Here is a 20000-nt window from a genome sequence, read left to right as displayed (position 1 = left end):
ATGTGTTCACAATAATTCTGTGGGATTTTAGAGAAGTTGGAATTACTCGTGATATTTTCATCTTTTGGCACAAATGGAAATAGACCACGTTATTTATATATATATATATATATATATATATAATATATTATATATATATATTTATATATATATATATATTTATATATATATATATATATATATATATATATATATATATATTATATATATATATATATATATATATATAAACTCGCAAACAGCGTCACGTAAGACCAACGTTATCGTACTTCTCAGCCAAAAAAAAAAAAAAAAAAAAAAAAAATATTAAAACAGATAAACAACGAAGCCCCCCCCCAAAAAAAAAAAATCATATCTTACGACCCCACAGAAACGCCACCAGGGTAAGAACACGTTCAAACATGCCTGTAAATCGATAGCATTAAAGATGGATAGAAGGGGAAAGAAAAGAAAAAAGAAAGAAAAAAAGGGGGAAATAAGATAGAGACGATATAACGGAATCCTGACTCACCTTTTGCGGTTGGTTGACGTCGATCTTGTCCCAGCGGGCCAGGTCGCTCCTGTTGATCCTGTGGGACGGAAATAAGAATGATTAATGAAAGGATACCTTACAAGAATACTTAGGTTTCATGATGGTGCGCGTTTAGGTTTTCCTGAGTGTGTGATGGACGGGAGAGTAGGGATAGAAGCCTTAATTTAGAGGCCTAATTTATGCATGGTTTACATATTTGTATTCGCATGCGTGGATGTATGTATGGATGGATGGATGTATGTATGTGTGCGCGTGTGTGTACGCTTGCTCTACCACTGTGTATATACCGGTAATTAAACAGTAATTAAATACATACACTCGGACACGTCTGAGCACATAAGTTCTTATTAAGCTCATCATTTCACGAAAGCGCCTCATAAAGCTGTTATAAATATCCGAGCATCCCTTTGCCTCTCATCAAGCCGCTTATGAAAATACCTTGAAGTAGATGTTGCACTCGATAGCACTTCTTCTTTAAAACGCCCCCCTTTTCTTCTATCGACTCATTTGCATATTAAATCGCGGCGCTGATCCCCCCTCGGTGGGCGGCGGCACGCGCGGTGGAGTGGGTCGCCCTCGCCGCAAGACGCACCACATTAACACCCCATTCATCCCGCCCCGTGTTTGCTTCAGGAGCCGCCGGGACAGTGCAAAGGCTCCCGACGCATTTCCCGCTTCTCTTTTTCTATCCCACGACCGGGCGCTGAATAGGTCACGTAGATGCATTCATTTCTCTTGCTCTCCTTCTCTCGCTTCCTGATATTATTTCGTATAATTTTTTTCTCCAGATTAGGAAAGAAGAAAAAAAATCTTTTCTTCGAGGTCCTTCAACAGGATTTATTTCTTTTTTGTTCCTGGAATTTTGGTTCTACTTAATTAGTATTTTGTATTAGAGAACACGAGCTGGTCCTCCACATTTTACGAGACGGAAGATAACGTTACGAAAGCCCTAAGGAGAAACTGAGGAACGAGTGTTATCATATCTCAGCATAGCCATCAAAGTTTTCCTATGCTTCTGCTGGATGGGGGGGGAGGGGGAGGAGGAAACTTCGGTAAACTTTTCCTATGAAAGCGGACACCAAGCTTTGCCCATACGAGGGAAAGTACTATCTTTTTTTTTCTCCCGTTAAGCTTACCTCTGAAACAAGCTTTACCAGGACTAAAAAAAAAAAGTATGAGGAAAGTAATAAAAGCTTCGACTGTGGCCATGAAAGGAGGAAATTTACACGAGACCTTATAGCCTATGTATGTAAGGGTCACAATGCTAGGGTGATATTTGCCGCGTCTCCCCCGCTTGTTTACTAACATTACGATGTCGTTTAAGGGAATAATCGCCCTGTACTTCCAAAAATAATTATGAAGCTCGGAGGAGGCGAACACACACACACACACACACACAACACACACACACACACACACACACACACACACACACACACACACACACACACACACACACACAGAGAGAGAGAGAGAGAGAGAGAGAGAGAGAGAGAGAGAGAGAGAGAGAGAGAGAGAGAGAGAGAGAGAGAGAGAGAGAGAGAGAGAGAGAGAAGAGGAAAAAATAAATTAACTCAGAGCTCACACATCGAAAAAGAAGAAAAAATATCCAAGTAAGGGGAAAAAAAAGAGTAATAAATATACCTCCCATCCTGAAGGACCCATTCGAAGCGCCCGGTGAAACAACAAACCGGAAGAGGAAAGGGGAAGGGAGGGAGAAATGAGGGAACGAGGAGAGGGGATCGAGACAGCTGTACCGGAAGTTGGAAGGATGGCGGAAGGTGAAAGGAAAAAAGAGAGAGAGACAGAGAGGGAAAAGGTAGAGAGGAAAGCCGGATCGTAGCAACAGAGACGGAAGGATCGGCGATAAAGAGCAAGGAAAAGGGGAATTGAAATAAGTCACGTGGAGCTGTTGACAGCCTGAAACTTTGGAGGGTCGGTTGTATTTTTTTATGAGGAAGGGAAAAGTGTGAAGGGGAGAGAGAGGGTGAAGGAGGAGCGAGACAGACTGGTAGAAACAGAGAGAGAAAGAAAGAAAGAGCAAGAAAGAGAGAGAGAAAGCGGCTGCAAGGAGAAAATGCCGCCACTAAAGACTTTGATCCCAACAATGTTTTTATGGTTTGTTTTGATGCTCTGGCATAGCGCTCACTCGCCCTGTTTTTGCCGCGCGCTGAGATGTTGCAACGCGGGGCTGTTGCAAAGCTGAAGGTGCTATGCCTTGTTGTGAAGACCTTCCAGCATTATACGTGGCGCGTAAGCCTGATATATACACATCACGCTAATTAACTCAGAATCATTTTGAGAAGCACAATATCTCCGAAGTTCATGGCGATTCAAAAGTTTATCAGTGTGTGACATTCCAAATGATGATGGAACCCAATTTTTATTCGTAATATGACTCAAACTATCACTTAACTCCTTCCCGTGTTGTCTAAAGTACAAAATGAGACAGTTGCCAGTTTTGAAAAAAAGGAAAATTGTTCAATCTGACTACCCCAAAAAAGGGAAACTTAAGGAAACCGCTCCTAAGTGATATTGATGATGAACTAAGCATATCCATTAAGGTCTTGAGGCGCGTGCATTAGAGGTAATTATTCACCAGAATTTGTTTAAGGACATTAGCCATGCCCCTTGAGAATCTTCTTTCTCTTTCCGCGCCCTGGATCGATAGCAAGGAGACGGAGAGAGAGAGAGCGAGAGAGAGAGAGAGAGAGAGAGAGAGAGAGAGAGAGAGAGAGAGAGAGAGAGAGAGAGAGAGAGAGAGAGAGAGAGAGAGACAGAGACAGAGACACACACAGCCAGAGATAAAGAAAAAAAAAAAAGACCACACATGCATAAATAACTACGTAAGTAAGTAAGCAAATAAGTAAGTAAGCAAGCAAGCGATTGCGTGCGTGCGTAGTTCCTCACTCCGCCTCCTTCCCTCTTCCTTTCCCTTCCCAGTTAGGCTCAGGAATCGAAGCCTGGGGAAGGTAGGCGGTCGAGAGGTCGGCCGGGCTGTTCTCGTAATAAATCTGACTCGCCTTTGATCCCCGCTGATCGTGGGTTGTGTGTAAACCCGGAGAAATAGGGGCTAAGGGAGGCGAAGAACACGTCGGTTATGTTGTTGTTATTATTATTATTATTATTATTATTATTATTATTATTTTTATTATTATTGTTATTGTTATTATTAATATTATTATTATTATTATTATTATTATTATTATTATTATTATTATTATTATTATTACGATTATTAATGTGATGATGATTATTATTATGATTATTACTATTAATATCTCTAAAATTATTATTATTGACATTATTACTCCTACCATTTCTAACATTACACCGGACAATATTCCTCATCTGTTGACTTTTCGGATTTCTTTTATGCGGACGTTCTCATCCCCCCCCTCCCCCTCCCTCCCCCTTTTGTATCCTCCTCCTCCGCCGAGAAATCATGTCCTTCATCTCCTCGACGGTTCATTTTCTCTTTTTTATTTGTCCTTTCTTTCTTTTTTTTGGGGGGGGGAGGAGGGGGGGTGATGAAATCTCTCCCCTCCCCTCCCCCCCCTAGTCTCGTCATTTTCGGGGTACAAAACGGTGACGTCATTAACACCCCGCCAAATACCTCTTTGTGGCGGATCGTAACAGCTGATCCTCGCAATGGGATGAATCAGTTGTTGTCGCTCTCGCCACGTGGAGGAGAGGGGAGGAGGATGGGGAGAAAGAGGGAAAGAGGGAGGGAGAAAGAAGGGGGGAAAGAGGGGAGAGGGAGGGGGAAAGAGGGGGAAAGAGGGGAGGAGGGAGGGAGGAAGAGGGAAGAGAGGGGGGGAGGGTAGAGTGAGGGAAGGGAGGTGGAGGTGAACAGTTGAAGAGAGGAGATTGAAGAGGAGAGGAAGAATCGAGAGGAGATGGAAGAGAGAGAGAGAGAGAGAGAGAGAGAGAGAGAGAGAGAGAGAGAGAGAGAGAGAGAGAGAGAGAGAGAGAGAGAGAGAGAGAGAGAGAGAGACGAGAGAGGAGAGAGAGAGAGAGAGATTGGAAATACCTTTTGTTTGTCACTGCGGATGACGAATCTCGCAGCTCTCCGCCATGACAGTGAAGCCGCGATGGGGTCTTTGTGTCACCGAATGACTAGTTAGGCCTAAATTCTCCCGTTTCATTCGACGACGAGACCGAAAATTACTCCTGATTCCCTCGCGCGCGCGCTCCCTCTCTCTCTCTCTCTCCTGACGCTGCACGCTGCAGATAATGAGGAAAATGCGTAGTGTGTGTGCGAGCCCTTTCTTGCTGTGCGTGAGTGCGTTCGTTCGTTCGTTCGTTCGTTCGCTCGCTCGTTCGTTCGTTCGCTCGCTCGTTCTTTCGCTCGTTCGTTCTATCGTTCGCACGTTCGTCCTATCTTTCGTTCGTCCCCTCGCGTTTAAAGGCTTCCTCTCGACTCTGTATGTGCATTAATTCCCTCCCTTCAGTGCTAACGCCCTCCCCTGAAGTTGTTTGGAACTCGGGAATTTTATGAAGCAAAGATGTGCATGTTTGTGAAAACACTACATACTCACTGTATATATTATATTATGGATATTTACTGTGTGTAATAATAATGATATTAATGATACCATGATGCATTTTTTAATGATTCGAACGCTCACGTACAGAACCTGATGCTGTGTACTTTAAAACATTTATTTATACGAATAATTTTGGCATTACCTCCGAATTCTATTTTCCGGCGCAGGTACAGGATTATAAATGAATTTTCATCAGCAAAACAGAACAAGAGTTTGTACTTAAATAGTAGATGACCCAAATTTAATGGAAATTTCGTGTCAGTTTCCTTTGAAAAAAAATAGTTCAGATTCAAAATCATATCATCAAACGTGGAAAGGCATTAAAACCCATTATATTTAACAGGGTTTATTATACAGTCGACATTTTAGCTCTGGAAGGAACACGCAAAAAATATATATATATCGGCACTTGTTGGTCTTTATATATTTCTTTTATACGTTATCCTTCGATTCGTTGATCTGCTGAGTCGAGTCAGGAGAGTGAGAGGAGAGAGGTGAGAGAGAGAGAGAGAGAAGAGAAAGAAAAGAGAAAGAAAGAGAGAGAAAGAGAGAGACAGAGACAGAGACAGAGACAGAGAGAGACGAGCGAGAGAGAAGAGAGAGAGAGAGAGAGAGAGAGAGAGAGAGAGAGAGAGAGAGAGAGAGCGGAAGCCAGAGGAGAGAAGGAAGGATTCTATAGATAGGGTCGGAAGAAAGGATTATCAAATCGACTTAGGATTAAGCGCAGGGGAAGTCCTACTTAAGGTCCACGTGGGGGAGGGGGGGGCGGAGGAAGGGCACGGGGGAGGGGGGGAGGAGGAGGTTAGGAGAGGAGGGGGTGCTTGGGAAAGGTCGAAGCTAAAAAAAAAAATTATGTACTGTGTCATATTTACAACGAAAGCTAAGCAGAGAGAGAGAGAGAGAGAGAGAGAGAGAGGGAGAGAGAGAGAGGAGGGGGGGGGGAGGGAGAGAGAGGAGAGGAGAGAGGGAGAGAGAGAGAGACAGAGAGAGAGAGAGAGAGAGAGATAAAGAGAGAGAGAGAAGTAATAGTGAGTCGGCCGTAATAATTAATATGTTAATATCATTTAAACATGTGTATATTTTAATACATAATAAAACGATTTAGTATGCATGCGACCTCGACATAAGTAATTCCCGATTTCCTCGAAAGTTGAAACATAAAAAAAGACTGGTAATATCAGCCCTTAGGTCTTTTTGGGTCGCCTCCCTTATCTCTTTTATCAGAATAATCGCCAGCGGTGGTACACATCACCGATAAGAAATGTTATCAGCTCCCCCAATGTATGGTGAAATAAGCTGCCTCGTTAGTATGTGGAGGTTCGCTCGCAGGTGGGACGCGCGTCTCTTGTTTTTTGCGGAAATATTCAACCTACGGGGAAGGAAAGTGAGTATTACTGTTAAATCGATGTTGTCTTTTGGGATTTCGGGGATTTCTTGAGTTTTGCGGTTCTTTGAAGAGCGAAGGTTAGCGGAAGAATTCTTTTTTGAAAATTGTTCTCGATAATTTGTGGAGAGGCGTTCGAGTGTGCTGATATAACCGGATTATTTGAAGGTTTTGCTAAATGTCACTGAACAAATTAAGGAACTCCAATTTATCGTGTTGTTTATATTCGACGGAACTCATGTAAGCAACACGGCCAAGCAAAGAATCAACAAACCAAAATAAACAAATATTCGTACCTCACAACGCAACCAACTCATCATCCATATAAATAAACCCGTAAAAAACTCAAATCTACCAAAAACAATCACGGGAAAAAAAGGAACCAAACCCCCTCCAAAAAAATCAAACAACGAAGCAAAAAAATAAAAATAAATAAATAAAAAAAGAATACCCACTTTTTTCTCACACTCGAACGCTTCTTCTTCGCACATGAGGTCGGAGAAAAAAGTCGAAAAATGGACCGGACGAAAATCTATGCCGGAGCCCCCGCTATCAAGCTCTACACGGGCGCTAATGTCTACAGGAGCCCCCGGGGACCTGCGGCTGCTGCTTGCGGAACTGCTTGTAGGTATATTTACGGGAAATAAAGGGAAAAATGGCGAGGGAAGGAGGAGCCGAATCGCGACTTGCTTTGTTGACGGGAGGAAAGCGCGAGGAATAAGTGAAATATAGGTGGATTAAGGGGAATAGCAGAAGAATGAGAATAGGGAATAGAAGAATAAGAATAGAGAATAGAAGAAGGATAATAATAATAATAAAAAAACATAAACGTAAACAAAAACATAACATAAAGGCTCCTTCCTCCCCCCCTCCCCCCTTCAAAAAAAAAAAAAAGCCCCACAAGTTCCCTTTTTTTCCCCCGGGGATGTTGGAAGGCTTCCCCCAGGGTTTAAAACCGAGGCTTCTCTCTCTCTCCTCGTCATTTACGGCTCAAACGCCTCGCTGCTCGGACTAAACGCGGGACGGATTGTGTGTAGGCCTTTGCCACGTCTTAGTTGTGTGTGTGAGTGAAGTTTTCCCCCGTCTGTTTTTGTTTTTTTTTAAGTGGAATTGTGAATAATGTGGAAAAAAAAAAGAAAAAAATCCATTAGGGTGTGTGGATATTGGGGGGGAAAGGAAGAGGAGGGAGAATGATCGCCTTTCCGGCCGTCTGCTTATTATTATTTTTTTTTCTTGTGTTGCTTTTGTTTTTATTTATTTCATTTTTTTTACTGATAGTGAAAGGGGGAGAACGTGGCCTTATTGAGGTCTTTTGTTAAAAGTGCATTTTCATGTGTTGAAGGGAATTCATAATTTATTGCCTGTGTTGAGTGGATAATTGCAACATAACCTTTTTTATGGTTATTACTCTTACTATTTTTTTTTCTATGTTATTTTGGCTGACAAAGTGTTTTCAAAGGCAGAATGTGTTGTATATTTAATGACATTTGTTCAAGTGTTTTACAAGAAGTATATATTTGTGTATATGTTATTTCTCAGAAAAAAAAAAGTTTATTGTAAATATGCCAAAATGATTTACCAAATTGGGGAAATGGGTCTCACAGGAAGATGATAAAACTTGATAAATAAGCAGAATTCAAGGTGTTATATATAAATAAGCTTAATTCAAGGTGTTTTATGAGATAAATAACAGTAAGATACAAGCCCTAAGAGATAGGAGGGAGAGGAAGAAGAAGAGGAAGAGCAAAGGATGAAAGATAGGAAGAGAAAGAAATGGATAAAAGATAGGAAGAGAAAGATAAAAATTTAGGAGAAAGCGAAAGAAAAATAAAAGATAAGAGATAGGAAGAGAATGAGAAAGAGGATGTACTTACTGGACGTCGGTCTTCTCAAAGAGGGCATAGAGGCAGAATGCACCCACGCCCACCGTGGCAACGCCCATGATGCTAACCAAGGGAAGGACCTGAAATAAACGAGAAATCGACAATTAAACTTAGGCCAGCTGTGTCGCAGTCATTTGAAATTTGTTTTATTTATTTTTTATTGTTTTTTTGGGTGGGAGGGGGGTGTTTTGTGATTGTTGGGTGCAGATTGATAAGGGAATAAAATGATGATTATGATAGCACAGCAGCCAATAGATAAACAGAAATGTAAAATTAATACAACAATAACATATGTGCTGTTTAGACTTTTCTTTTTTTTCATCTCTGAGGAGTGAATAGTATGTAGATCATACAGAATGAGAGACATGCAAGAATTAAAAACCACACTAAAACATGAATTATCCTGCACTCGCTAAAGAGAATGTAATGATATTAATGTAAGATTTTCCTTTCCAGCTGGGAGTATTGGTCTGGTCAAGAGTGACCGTAAGATGGACGGAGTATCAGCAGAACAACACATGAATGGTTCGTCGGGAGCTTCACAGGGTGGCTCTTCGGGACGCTCATCACCCTCAGGTAAGGAGGACCTGGGTTTCTCACTGTGTTATTTCTCTTGTTTTGTTTTGAATGATGGTTTGTTGATTTTTTTATTATTATTATTGTTTCTTATATAGTTTGTGAGACTAATATATCTTTTTACTTTTTAGAATTAATTAGATATTTGTATATTGCATATGATCATGTTTTTATTTTTTTGTTGTTTTACTCTTTACAGATCCTGCCCCAAACAAGATGTTTGTAGGTGGTCTCTCCTGGCAAACGACACCTGAAAAGTTGAGGGAATACTTTGGTGCCTATGGAACTGTACGAGACGTTCTCATTATGAAAGATCCAGTCACACAGGTAAGAAAATATTTATTTTCTGTCTCTTCAAAGATACTTTTAAGATTTTCCATGTTTGATTTTGAAATGTGAAGAGGGAGGTTTATTGAACAGTCAAGTATATAATGTTCTCAAATGTACTAAATAAGAAAAGCCAGAGATTATTGTTAGCAATTGTTATATTACATTTTATTTTAAATTTGTTTACTTCAATTTTTTTTAACCATTAAGTTAGCTCTATTTCTCTTTTTGATTGTTTCTTTATTATCACTTACAAAAAAAATTAGTTGAAAAATCAGGATGGCCATGTCCTCAGCTTTAGTCAAAACTTAAATCCCCCAAATACAGATATGTAATTGTTATTATTGGTTTAAAAAGTGACTGATACATTTTTACTGTAACCAAAATTGACTATTGGTATAACAACCTTTCAGTATTTTTCCTTTTTTATTTATTATATTATATTAGATATCAATTCAGAGTTATACATATTGATTTACAAAAAAAAAAGAAAAAAATCAGTTGACCTAAAGGGAGGTAATGCTCTCTTGCATTCTGATAGTAACATTGTTTTTTATTTTTTTTGGTTTTATTTATTTTTTTATGTTGAATTTTTCACAATAAGTTAGGAATATTCAGGAACAGGATGACAGTAAGATAGTTTTAAAGAGTTAGTCAACTGTCTGTTGATAAGGCCAAGAGCACATGATGTGGAGTATAGGAAAGAAGCCTTTGATGTTCTGTGCATGAGTAAGAGTGTCTGAAACCTTACACATGCCGGAGCCCCAGTGAGCTTTGACCAAATCTCATTAGGTGTAAAAGAATTGAGGTTCCCCATGTTGGAAGCCAATTAGTGGCTTGCGCTGGCAGTTGTCATTTCCAAAAAGATTTTAGGTATATGATTTAAAAATGTATGATCTTGTGGGAGACTGTTCTTGTACTTGCTGTACTTAATGTTAAAAAAAAAAAAAGCATATTGCTTCATGAGTCATGAATAATAGCCAAGATAACACTATAACTTATTATTGACTCTCAGATTAATCTTTGTGAAGGAAGTCAAAGATGGGAGAAGCCGGGTAAGAGGTGAGACCCTAGTTTGAACTCGGCATTGTTGCCATTGGTCGATGTTGACTTGGAATTATTTTAATTATTACTATTATTATTATTACTATTATTACTATTGTTATTATTTTCTTTTGTCGCACAGTCTCACAAGTTATGTAATGGAAGTGGTGTGTTTTGGGCAGTCTTGTGGAGTATTTTGTGAGAGGGTTTGATTATGTGTAGAACGGTGCAACCTATGTATAGAAAATCTAATAATGTACAATGCAAAGGATATGACTCCACCACTGGCTTGGCGGGAAGATGATTATGGGTCATGGCTGCTGTGTATGGTTTCCCGGCCATTTTTGTCAAGTTGTTGTAAGACTTCAGAATCTCTATGGCGGATATTCTGATGATGCTTGACGACAACTTGAATTGTGGCAAGGCATGGAACATAATCATCTAATCGACGATCCACAGAAATGTAGTAGATCTTAATAACTAGATGATTTTCTAGCCAGATTGTAGTGTTATTACTGTTGCTGAGATTTTTTTTTTTTTTTTTCATTATTTTTTTATTTGTTTTAAGTACTGCTGGTTAAGGATAAGCTACCTTTGGCTGACGTTGGGGCATTCTGTGACATGTAAGCCTTCTACCACACACGTTACAACACGTTTGGTACTGGTAGTGTTGGTGGGAATAAGAGGCAATATCTTGCATTTAGTTTGTGTAATCTGGAGTAGTACAAAAATGTTTATATAGTAATTCAAAACCTTTTTATAGACCTCAAGTATGACATGGATCTAATAATTTTTAGGCTCGAAAAAAAAAAAAAAAGACTTAAGAATGACTAAACTTGTGTATGAATTAGTATTTTTTTGCCCCCAAATGTATCTCACTGGAATGCACATATTGATACACCAAATTGGAGGTTGTTTACCAAAAAAAAAATTATTTCTTTTCTTGTCATGAAAAAGAAAAAAAAAAAAAAAAAGAAAAAAAGAATGATGTATGGAATAAATAAATTTTAAAAAATCCTTCCATACAACACACTCATCGTAAACATTCATGCGCTTTGCAGAGGAGTCGAGGATTTGGATTCATCACATTTGGAGATGCCAGCAGTGTGGAGAAGGTGATTGCTGTGCCTAACCATGTCCTCGATGGCAAGAAGATTGACCCCAAGCATGCCACGCCCAAGAACAAGGGCCGGACAAACCGCACCAAGAAGATCTTTGTGGGCGGTGTGAGTCAGGAGACGAGTGCTGATGAAGTCAAGGCTTATTTCTCAACCTTTGGGAAGGTTAGTGTTGCTTTGGCTCAGCATCTTTGCTTTGCTTTACTTTACTTTATTTTACTTTGGTTTTATTTTTTTTTTTTTTTTTTTTTTTTTTTTTTAGAACTATTGTGCCCAGATGTATGCTGATATATTCTTTGGTATTATTTTCTTTTCTTTATTGTTTTGTCTTACTATGATTGTTAAAGTTATTGCTGTTATTATTATTTATCAGCATCATAATGTTATATTATTTTATTAGTTCGATCATTATTATTATTATTATTATTATTATTATTATCATTATATCATTATCATTATCATTATATTAATAATACCATTGATAGTAAGAATTTTGTAAAGAAATATCTAAATATTAATATGATGTTTAAGAATAATAAAAATGAACTTTTGTATTTTATTTTAAGCACAGCTGTAACTTTAATTTGAAGTAGTATGTACTAGACTTAAAAAGCTAAGTGAATGCATCTTTTACAGGTTGAGGAGGCAGTCATGCTTATGGACAACCAGACTAAACGGCACCGTGGATTTGGCTTTGTCACTTTTGAGTGTGAAGATGTTGTGGAACGTGTATGTGACATCCACTTCCATACTATCAAGAACAAGAAGGTTGAGTGCAAGAAGGCTCAGCCCAAGGAAGCTGTACAGGCAGCCTCACTTCTCTCCAAGAGGTTGTTGGTCACACAGACTGGTCTTGCCAATCCTGTTGTGAGTGCTCAGTCAGCAGCCCATATTCAGGCTGCTGCTGCTGCTGCAGCAGCTGCACAAGCTGCAGCTCTTAGTGGCTATGGAAAGCTTATGGGTGGGGGTTCCTATCCTCCTTTGTCAGCCTACCGCTACACACCCTATCCTCTTCCTTCCGCAGCACTTCCCTCTGGAGCTCCTCCTACAGCCGCAGCAGCAGCAGCTGCAGCTGCCGCTGCCGGTCTTCCTGCTCAAGGATTGACTACTGTCTCTGCTGCGGCTGCTCCCTCCATTGCTGCCAATCAGGCTGCATTCTCCACCCCAGCCACACCCACCCTGCCCACTCTCTCAACACACGCTGGTCTTACCACCCCGTACCAGGGTTATTCGCTTACCAATGTTGATATGAGCTCCTTCCAAGGGGTGGACTGGAGTGCCATGTATGGTGTGGGTATGTATGCTTAGTCATGTAAACATCACTCCCTCACGTCCACCCACCTGAATTAGTGTAACCCTTCCCACCCACCGTCCTCAGTTCAGCTTCCATTTTACCCACATGATCATACACTACGCCTCCCCCTTACTCTTTCCTCACCTTCAGATTCATTACTGTGCCCTCACATTGAGTCCAGTCCGCCCATTATGCCGCTGTGAGCTCTCCCTTGCACCAGATATTCTCAGCCTCAGGGAATTGTGCATAATTATAAGTTGTCCTTCATGCACCCTTTGATCTCTTACTTCAAAAATTTCTCAGATGAGTTTCCATAAGCTCCCTGCCCCATGTCCAGTACAGCTTTGTTTTGTGCCGTATCTTATTATAGTGGCCTTCCCAGCCTATTGCGATGACCGAGTGCCATACCGGAACCTTGGTACAGGACTGGACTCACAGTGACCTGGTCTCTGGTACTTCCACCCCCACGTAGATCTCTACAGTACTTAGTATTATGTCTCTCTAGGCAGTGTCATCACTGCCCAACACTTAGTCCATGTACTTAAGGCATTTTTCTCAAACATGAAGTTTTTGTTTATTTATTTTTGTTAGTAATGTGCGCGTGTGTTTATAAGGTTTTAAGTGTCAGTGCTAAGCATAACTTGCCCAGGCCAAGCTTGAACACTAAAGGCACTTGGACCTGCTCAATGTGAACAAAGGAAGATGTAAATATTTGTGTAAGGATAAGTGTTCCAGGCTGTAAAAGTGGACTTGGCACACACCACCAATGGGACACTGCCCAAGTCTTGCCATGTCAAGTGTTGTCCGAGCTTCTGACAGGGGGAGCCTCTATGGCCTCACCCCTCCCTTGCAGTACAAGAACGGGCAATAGATTTTTTTCGTGCAGCCAAATGCATTTTTTTTTCCTGAAGGATTTGCATGACACGGGATCAAGATTTTAGATTTCAGTTACTGTTAAGGTCACAAGAGTGTTTGTGATGTGGGCCTAAGAGCCCCATCATTATCTTGTTAAAAGAGTCAGTGGAGTTGGTCCCCTGCTGGCTACATTCCACACTGGTCAGTGACATTGGCCGCCACAAGTCAGTTTGGGCAGCTGGGACTAGCTTACTATAGCAAGTGCGTAGTAATAAGTGCGGAGCAATACTCAGTGTGCGTTGCGTTTGCTTCTCAAGTCTTCTCTGTGAAACACATAACACCTCAGTGGTACTTAGTGTGTTACACCTCATGTAACGTGTACCTTGTTCCTCAACCTGAACCTACTTCCAATCATACTGAACACCCCTTCTTGTCCCTGTCCCCCTTCCTATCCCCAACCCCCCCCACCACCACAGCCTACCAGCCATGTGTACCATGATGGACCATCTCTGCAGCAGTGAATTGCACTCGAACAGTACACAGTGTGGTGCACATGGCAACGCTTACCTTTACAGCCATGAGAGCGTCGTGTGGTGCACATGGGGACCTCGGAGGCCTGGTATAGAGGTTGCCTCGGTGACGTAAGTATCTGAGACGAGCTCTCGCCACCACGCCGCCTATTGCCACCAAGCGGCAACCACGGTAACAACCATCTCTGGCATGCCACGTATCCATTAATATCCTTCTAGGCCTGTCTAGGAAGTCTGGTACCAACGTAGGCAGCATAACATTTTTATACTTTTTTGCACCACATTGGAATGACCAGCAAAACCATGTAGGCCTTTTATAAATTTACTTCTATTGTACAACACTGATCTCTGTTTTCATGTTTCCGCATAGGCCTAGAGTCAGCCAATAGCTTAGAGTGTAATGTAAATAGCTTTATGTGTGGTGGATTACATACAAGGATTCCATTTGAATGGATATAAGGCCATTGTTTGTTAGATATGGAAACTTGGTAGACTAAATGTCTGGGATACAGTGTTATTTTTTCTGAGATTGTGGCTGTTGTTAGAGCTAATGAGCTCTGAATGCCTAGACTGTCCTCTCCACCTGCCTCTGTAACCCCGTGTGTGTCGGCAATGGAACGGGAGGGATACCCACCCAATCTGTTCATAGGGATTTTAGGGACCCAGCGTGTTCTATTCTTCAGAATTTTTGGGAATTGAATATTTATGATTGATGTACCAAAGAGTTCTTGTTACATCATGGGTATTTTTATTCATACTCTGGTACCCAGTAAATCATTGTTATGAGTGTATAATGATAAAAAAAAAAGAAAAAAAGTTTATTTTCAAAACAAAACTTTCATTTTACCTCCTTTTTGTGTAGTCAAAGAGTTCATGACTGTTTTTTTTACAGTTTTGCCATGAATGGATGTTGGGGCTTTAAAACTTAAATAGTTTTAAAAACTTCTAGAAAGTGAATGGTCTGTTACAGTAATAACAGATCAGTATGTATAACCATAGTATTGCTGGCAGTCCCGGGTGGGGATACCCTCCTGTTCTCCCCTGGATTTGGATGGGCAACTTGAACCGTAGATGGATAATATAACCATGTCTATCTGTCTACCCTGTCAAGCCACTATCCATCCTAGGGCATCAAGACCCCCTCCCCCCTCCCATGTATCATCTACACTGTAATTTCACCATTTTGTACTGTTTATGATGTTGACCCGATGCTCTTGGATCAGCGCCACCACTGGTATGTCAAGTCAGAAGTAGATTTGGGTCTCCTTTTTATATCCCAATATTTGAGAATTATTCAGCTCATAGATCGTAGCAGAGTCAGTCTTTTGTATTGCCACATAAATTATTGTGCCAGAGTTCGCTCGAGTCTTTTTCTGCTGTCCTCAGCACTGAAACTCTTTAAGGAGCTTTGGCACTCAACCCATGTATGTCTGTGAGCTGAATTTTTTATTATTATTTTTGCCTCCTCTCCTCTGGGGTTTGTTCACTAGCATAGCAACTCATCTTTAGCCTAAACCACCAGTAGTTTCGATGAATAATGTTTCTTCATTCTTCTGTTGAATGTGCCACTCTTTGAATCTTATTCATTTTACTATGAATCTAACTTCAACGTTGCTAGCCAAGCACTGTCTATCCAATAGATTCAAGTCGCTCCAATTTTTTTACCCGTAGCCCTGTCTTATACCTGTTTGTGTACTTAAATGGGGTGTGTAAAAAGACAGACATTTCAAATCTAGTCATACCAGATGTGATGCTTAGCTATCTTTGTTTTTTTTTTATTTTTCAAGTAGATTTTTGCATTTAAATGATAGTTTGTCTTAGATATCTGTGGATGTCCCGTAGAATTTTGGCTAGCAGTGCAGCATTTTCTACGTGTGATTTGCAGTTATGAGCTTTCTGCTATATTTCGCTTAGGCTCATTTGCCTCTGCACTGTAGAGAGTGGAATGAGCCTTACGTAAGATATGCTTAGTGCTCTTAACTGTTTCCAGGCACGTACACTCCCCTGCGGACCAGAAGATTTCACACACAGAGAAAAGATTATTTGAATCCGCAGTTGTATAGTTTGTATAGCCTCCAGCATATCTGAGGCGTTTCATGAGAGATTCTCAAGTGATGATTAATCTAGTTCACCTGTGATATCAGCAGCCATGTCTTCCCATGTAGTAGGTCATGCGTTTGGCTTTTCTTGTAGTTCGCAAGTGAGGTTGACAGGAGTGCACTGGCTACTGGGGAAATCTGGCTGCCATGTCTCAGTTTTTTTAAGGATAGTGACATGGGTGGTAGATAGTGCGATGGTTACCAGTATCTTTATTTCCTTTTTTTTTCTTATTTTTTATCCTTTTTTTTCCTTTTTTTTCTTTTTTTTTTTTTGCTCCCAAGAGGTGCTAGTAGTGCTACACAGGGCCGAGTTTGAGGAGCCCATTTGCGGACCAAATAAATCAGAAGAAGCAATAAGTGTTATTATTTTTTCACAAAGGGAATGAATAAACTTATGATGAAAGGGAAATTAGTATTTTTGCACTCGTTAATCAAACCCTTTTGCTCAATCACCCCTGTGCTCGGTGTGGGAGGCCCCCTGAAGAGCCCGGCAGAGATGAGTTGGTTTTGCTCCCCTGTCCTAGGGAGCCCCAGAGGAGACCAGTAAAACTCTTTACGACTAAGTGTAAACAGGATTAACCGATTTGCACGACTAGGCGAACCATCACACATTGCTTGACCCGGTTTTTCTAGGAAGAATCACTATATCTCTCTCCCCCTCCCTTTGACCCCCCAACACTAAAAGACGAATCATAAAAGCTTCCAGACAAGGTTGGGAAAACAAAGAATAACAAAACAAAGTGTAAAGAGTTAACCAAAGATATGCACAGCCAGTGAGGGAGCGTCTGAACCCAACAGCAAAAGGGTATATGTGGTGGTGTGGTGGTGGTTGTGGTTTCCCTAAGTTGCTACAGCGCGATGGTGATGTTCGAAAAGAAAAGAAGAAGAAGAAAAAAAAAGACGGACAGACTGAAACTCATTTAACCTCAAGTAAGGTGAACCACGGCTTATGTAAAGGTAATATTTTTATGTTCTGTGTTGTCTAGTTGTGGAGAGAGCATTTATAAGTTTCCGAAGTAATTTTTTGCCTTAAGTGGGCTGGATGTGTTAGATGTTTTAAGCTCTCTCTTACTGTTGTGTAAATTTGCAGCTACGAGTACTCCGTGTTAACTGGTGTAGATGTTTACGCAAGTCCAGTTTTGCTACTTATTTTAAAGGCATTATGATCACATTAGATTGTAAGGGGTTTTGATGAACGGATAAAAAAATATTTAATAAGTCCTGAAGATGCTTATTTTAGCAGGACGTTCCAAGCGAGAGTGTGGGCTGGCCGCATCCTCCGTAGGTTAGGTTGGGGCAGCGATGCTAGGGAAGGCAACTGTACAGGACCTTAGGTATGCCTCACACTCCCCAAAATATACATATATATATACATATATAGATATATAAAGCATGTAGTTTAGTATTGCATATTTGAAAGGTGCAGTTGCCTGTCTGGATGGCGGTGTACTACATTGTGCCATAGTCTATTTTGGGGTAAATTTTCATGATGGAGGGAATAATTATTGTGTCCATGGACCAAGTAAACGCACTTTATTCTATACTTAATAAGAATATAGTTTGTTGTGCTAGCATTAGCCAGTCAGTAAGTCAGTAGCAGAAAATCAGCTGTGTTTTGAGCTTTTTTTTTTTTTTTTTCTTTTTTCTTTCTTTTTTTTTACTTAAGCTGACCCCCTCCCCATGAGTCTTCCCGCGTGGGGTTCATACCGATACACATGTCTGTCAGGAGAGCACAGGCTCTGGCCGGTAAGGAGACACAACACACTCCAGCAGAAAAGGGGAGTTTCGTTCCAACTCTTTCTCCCTCAACCTTTTCTTTCCATCTCGCTCTCGTTCTCATTCCTTTCCGCGCATTTCTAATCTCCGTCTTGGCAGTCTCCCTCCCTCCCCTTCCCCCCCCTCCCCCTGGTAATTTAGGGTTTTCTGAAATCTCAAGTGCCAAAGCGAGAACGCCGCCGTATCAATTTTGATCACCATCCGCGTCTGTCATTTTTCTGTGTGTAGGAAGGAGCGTCGAGGCTATACACACGACCCGCTGGCACCCACCCTGCGTCCTCTCGGCTTCCTCTCCTACAACTCCCATTCCCTTCCGCCCTTGCCCCCCCCCCCCACACACACACCTTCCCCTCACTCCTCCCCTCCGACAGTCAATATCCACCGGAGCTAATATTTTCCAGGTCGTCAGCAATGAAACGTTTTTAATGTTTTTTTTTTTTTTTTTTTTTTTTTGGGGGGGGTGTCAAAAATGAAAGAGTGGATGGAAGGGATAGGGAAGGAGAAAGGGGAGGAGAAACAAGAAGAGAAAGAGAAGGAAAGGAGGAGGAGGGAGAGAGGGAGGGAGTGGGGAGGACAGAACAGAACGGGGATGAGAGGTGGCCAGTGTCGTTGTACAAATTATAATGTTAGTAAGCTACAGCCAAGGGAGTCATTTGTGTGCTCCACCACACCACCACAGTCGCTGCGGAGAACCCGTGAGCCAGGCAACTATGTTTATAAGTGTGTTTACTTAGATGTATACAGGATTACCACCACGCGAAGCAATAAGTGTCTAAACCTTCTATTTTTGTACATAAGACTGAACAGTAATGATATAAAAAGAAGTCAGTAATAAAAGTGACATATTTTCAAAACCAATGCCCAGAGTGTATCTATTATTATATTAGAACATCGTGTCATCCACATTTGATTCTAAAATAGTACACACAGGACCTGTTATATGATACTGGAAAAAAAAAATAAAAAAAAAATATATATATATATACAATGATCAGAAGAAGGAAGAGGTCTGAGAATAACCCAAAATATTGAACTATATAAGGTAATTTATTTCGCTTCTAATGTGACTTTGGTTTTAGAATATCTTCCTCTGCTTTTGTGTTTGGCATTGGACCCTCTCCTGTGGTTTGCTCTTTTGGATTATTACATAGTGTGCCCAAGTTACCTTTGCTAAGGGTGACCTATTTTCTTGTATGTACTTGACTGTGTTGTAGTATAGTGGTATCTATATTGTATACCGACCAAGGCTGTAGTGTGGTAGAGAGGACTCCTGTGCGGGCGTCACCATAGCCCACGCCCGCGCGCCCGTGTCACCAGGTGCACGGGCGTGGATGGTGACGCGATGCGCAGCGGCTGAGGGACCCAGGCACGCGGCCCGCCTCCTGTGACGTAGCTATGGCGTCACTTCTTGCTCCCAGCAGCCAGGCCGGCCTTGCATGTGTAAGCTTCCCTGAGTCCAGTGAACCAGGGAATCATATCTTTTTCTTGCTGTGGTAATGTACTGAATGTGCTAGATTGTCTACCATTTTTTGGATTTCTTTGTAAATGAACCTTAAAGTGAAGCTTTCGCAGAGTTGAAGCTAACTTCCGTTTTGTTTCGACGTTTGCACGTGGAGGCGAGTCAGCGTGCCGCTGCAATGAGTCCATGCTGAACCAGCTTGTGCAATCGTCGACACAAAATCAAGTTGTACTTACGTGAAAGTTGCGCTTGAGAAACACATGTGGACATAAGAAACACAGGACTGTCTTGTGTTACTGCCAAGAGATACACAGCCGACACTGACATACACATACACCTACCAGGATTATATAAACACTAGCCGTACGGTTGATCTTATGTAGGGTCAACCTCAAGAATTGGGGTTGACCTTTGCTCTAGCCCCCTTCCCCCCCTCTCTCGAGTCCACCGTGCTCGTTCCACCACCACCGCCACCCATCGCCGCCGCCGCCGCCGCCATCGCCATCCCCACCGCCCGCTCGCCATCCTGCTGCACCGTCAGCCACTCCTACCGCCTCCTTTTCATCCTTGCGC

General features: G+C 41.4%; 1 protein-coding gene across 6 annotated transcripts in view; it reads left to right on the top strand.

The window, feature by feature from the left end:
* Positions 1–20000, top strand: part of LOC119576813 (RNA-binding protein Musashi homolog 2-like) — a 32226-nt gene that overhangs the window by 11319 nt on the left and 907 nt on the right. The window contains exons 1-5 of one of the 6 annotated variants that reach the window (XM_037924463.1): positions 6447–6466; positions 8806–8925; positions 9125–9252; positions 11358–11579; positions 12051–20000. The exon at positions 12051–20000 is cut by the window's right edge and continues 907 nt beyond it. In XM_037924463.1, the coding sequence (XP_037780391.1) occupies positions 8841–8925; positions 9125–9252; positions 11358–11579; positions 12051–12722 (1107 nt within the window). In that variant the 5' untranslated portion in view covers positions 6447–6466; positions 8806–8840 and the 3' untranslated portion in view covers positions 12723–20000. Of the gene's footprint in view, positions 1–6446; positions 6467–6887; positions 7091–7355; positions 7532–8805; positions 8926–9124; positions 9253–11357; positions 11580–12050 lie in introns of those variants that run through there. The other 5 variants (XM_037924458.1, XM_037924459.1, XM_037924461.1 and 2 more) reach the window with 5 other exon arrangements.

The sequence above is a fragment of the Penaeus monodon genome, chromosome 9, assembly GCF_015228065.2.
Source record: "Penaeus monodon isolate SGIC_2016 chromosome 9, NSTDA_Pmon_1, whole genome shotgun sequence".
Lineage (NCBI taxonomy): Eukaryota > Metazoa > Arthropoda > Malacostraca > Decapoda > Penaeidae > Penaeus > Penaeus monodon.
This window is presented reverse-complemented; position numbering and strand designations above follow the sequence as displayed.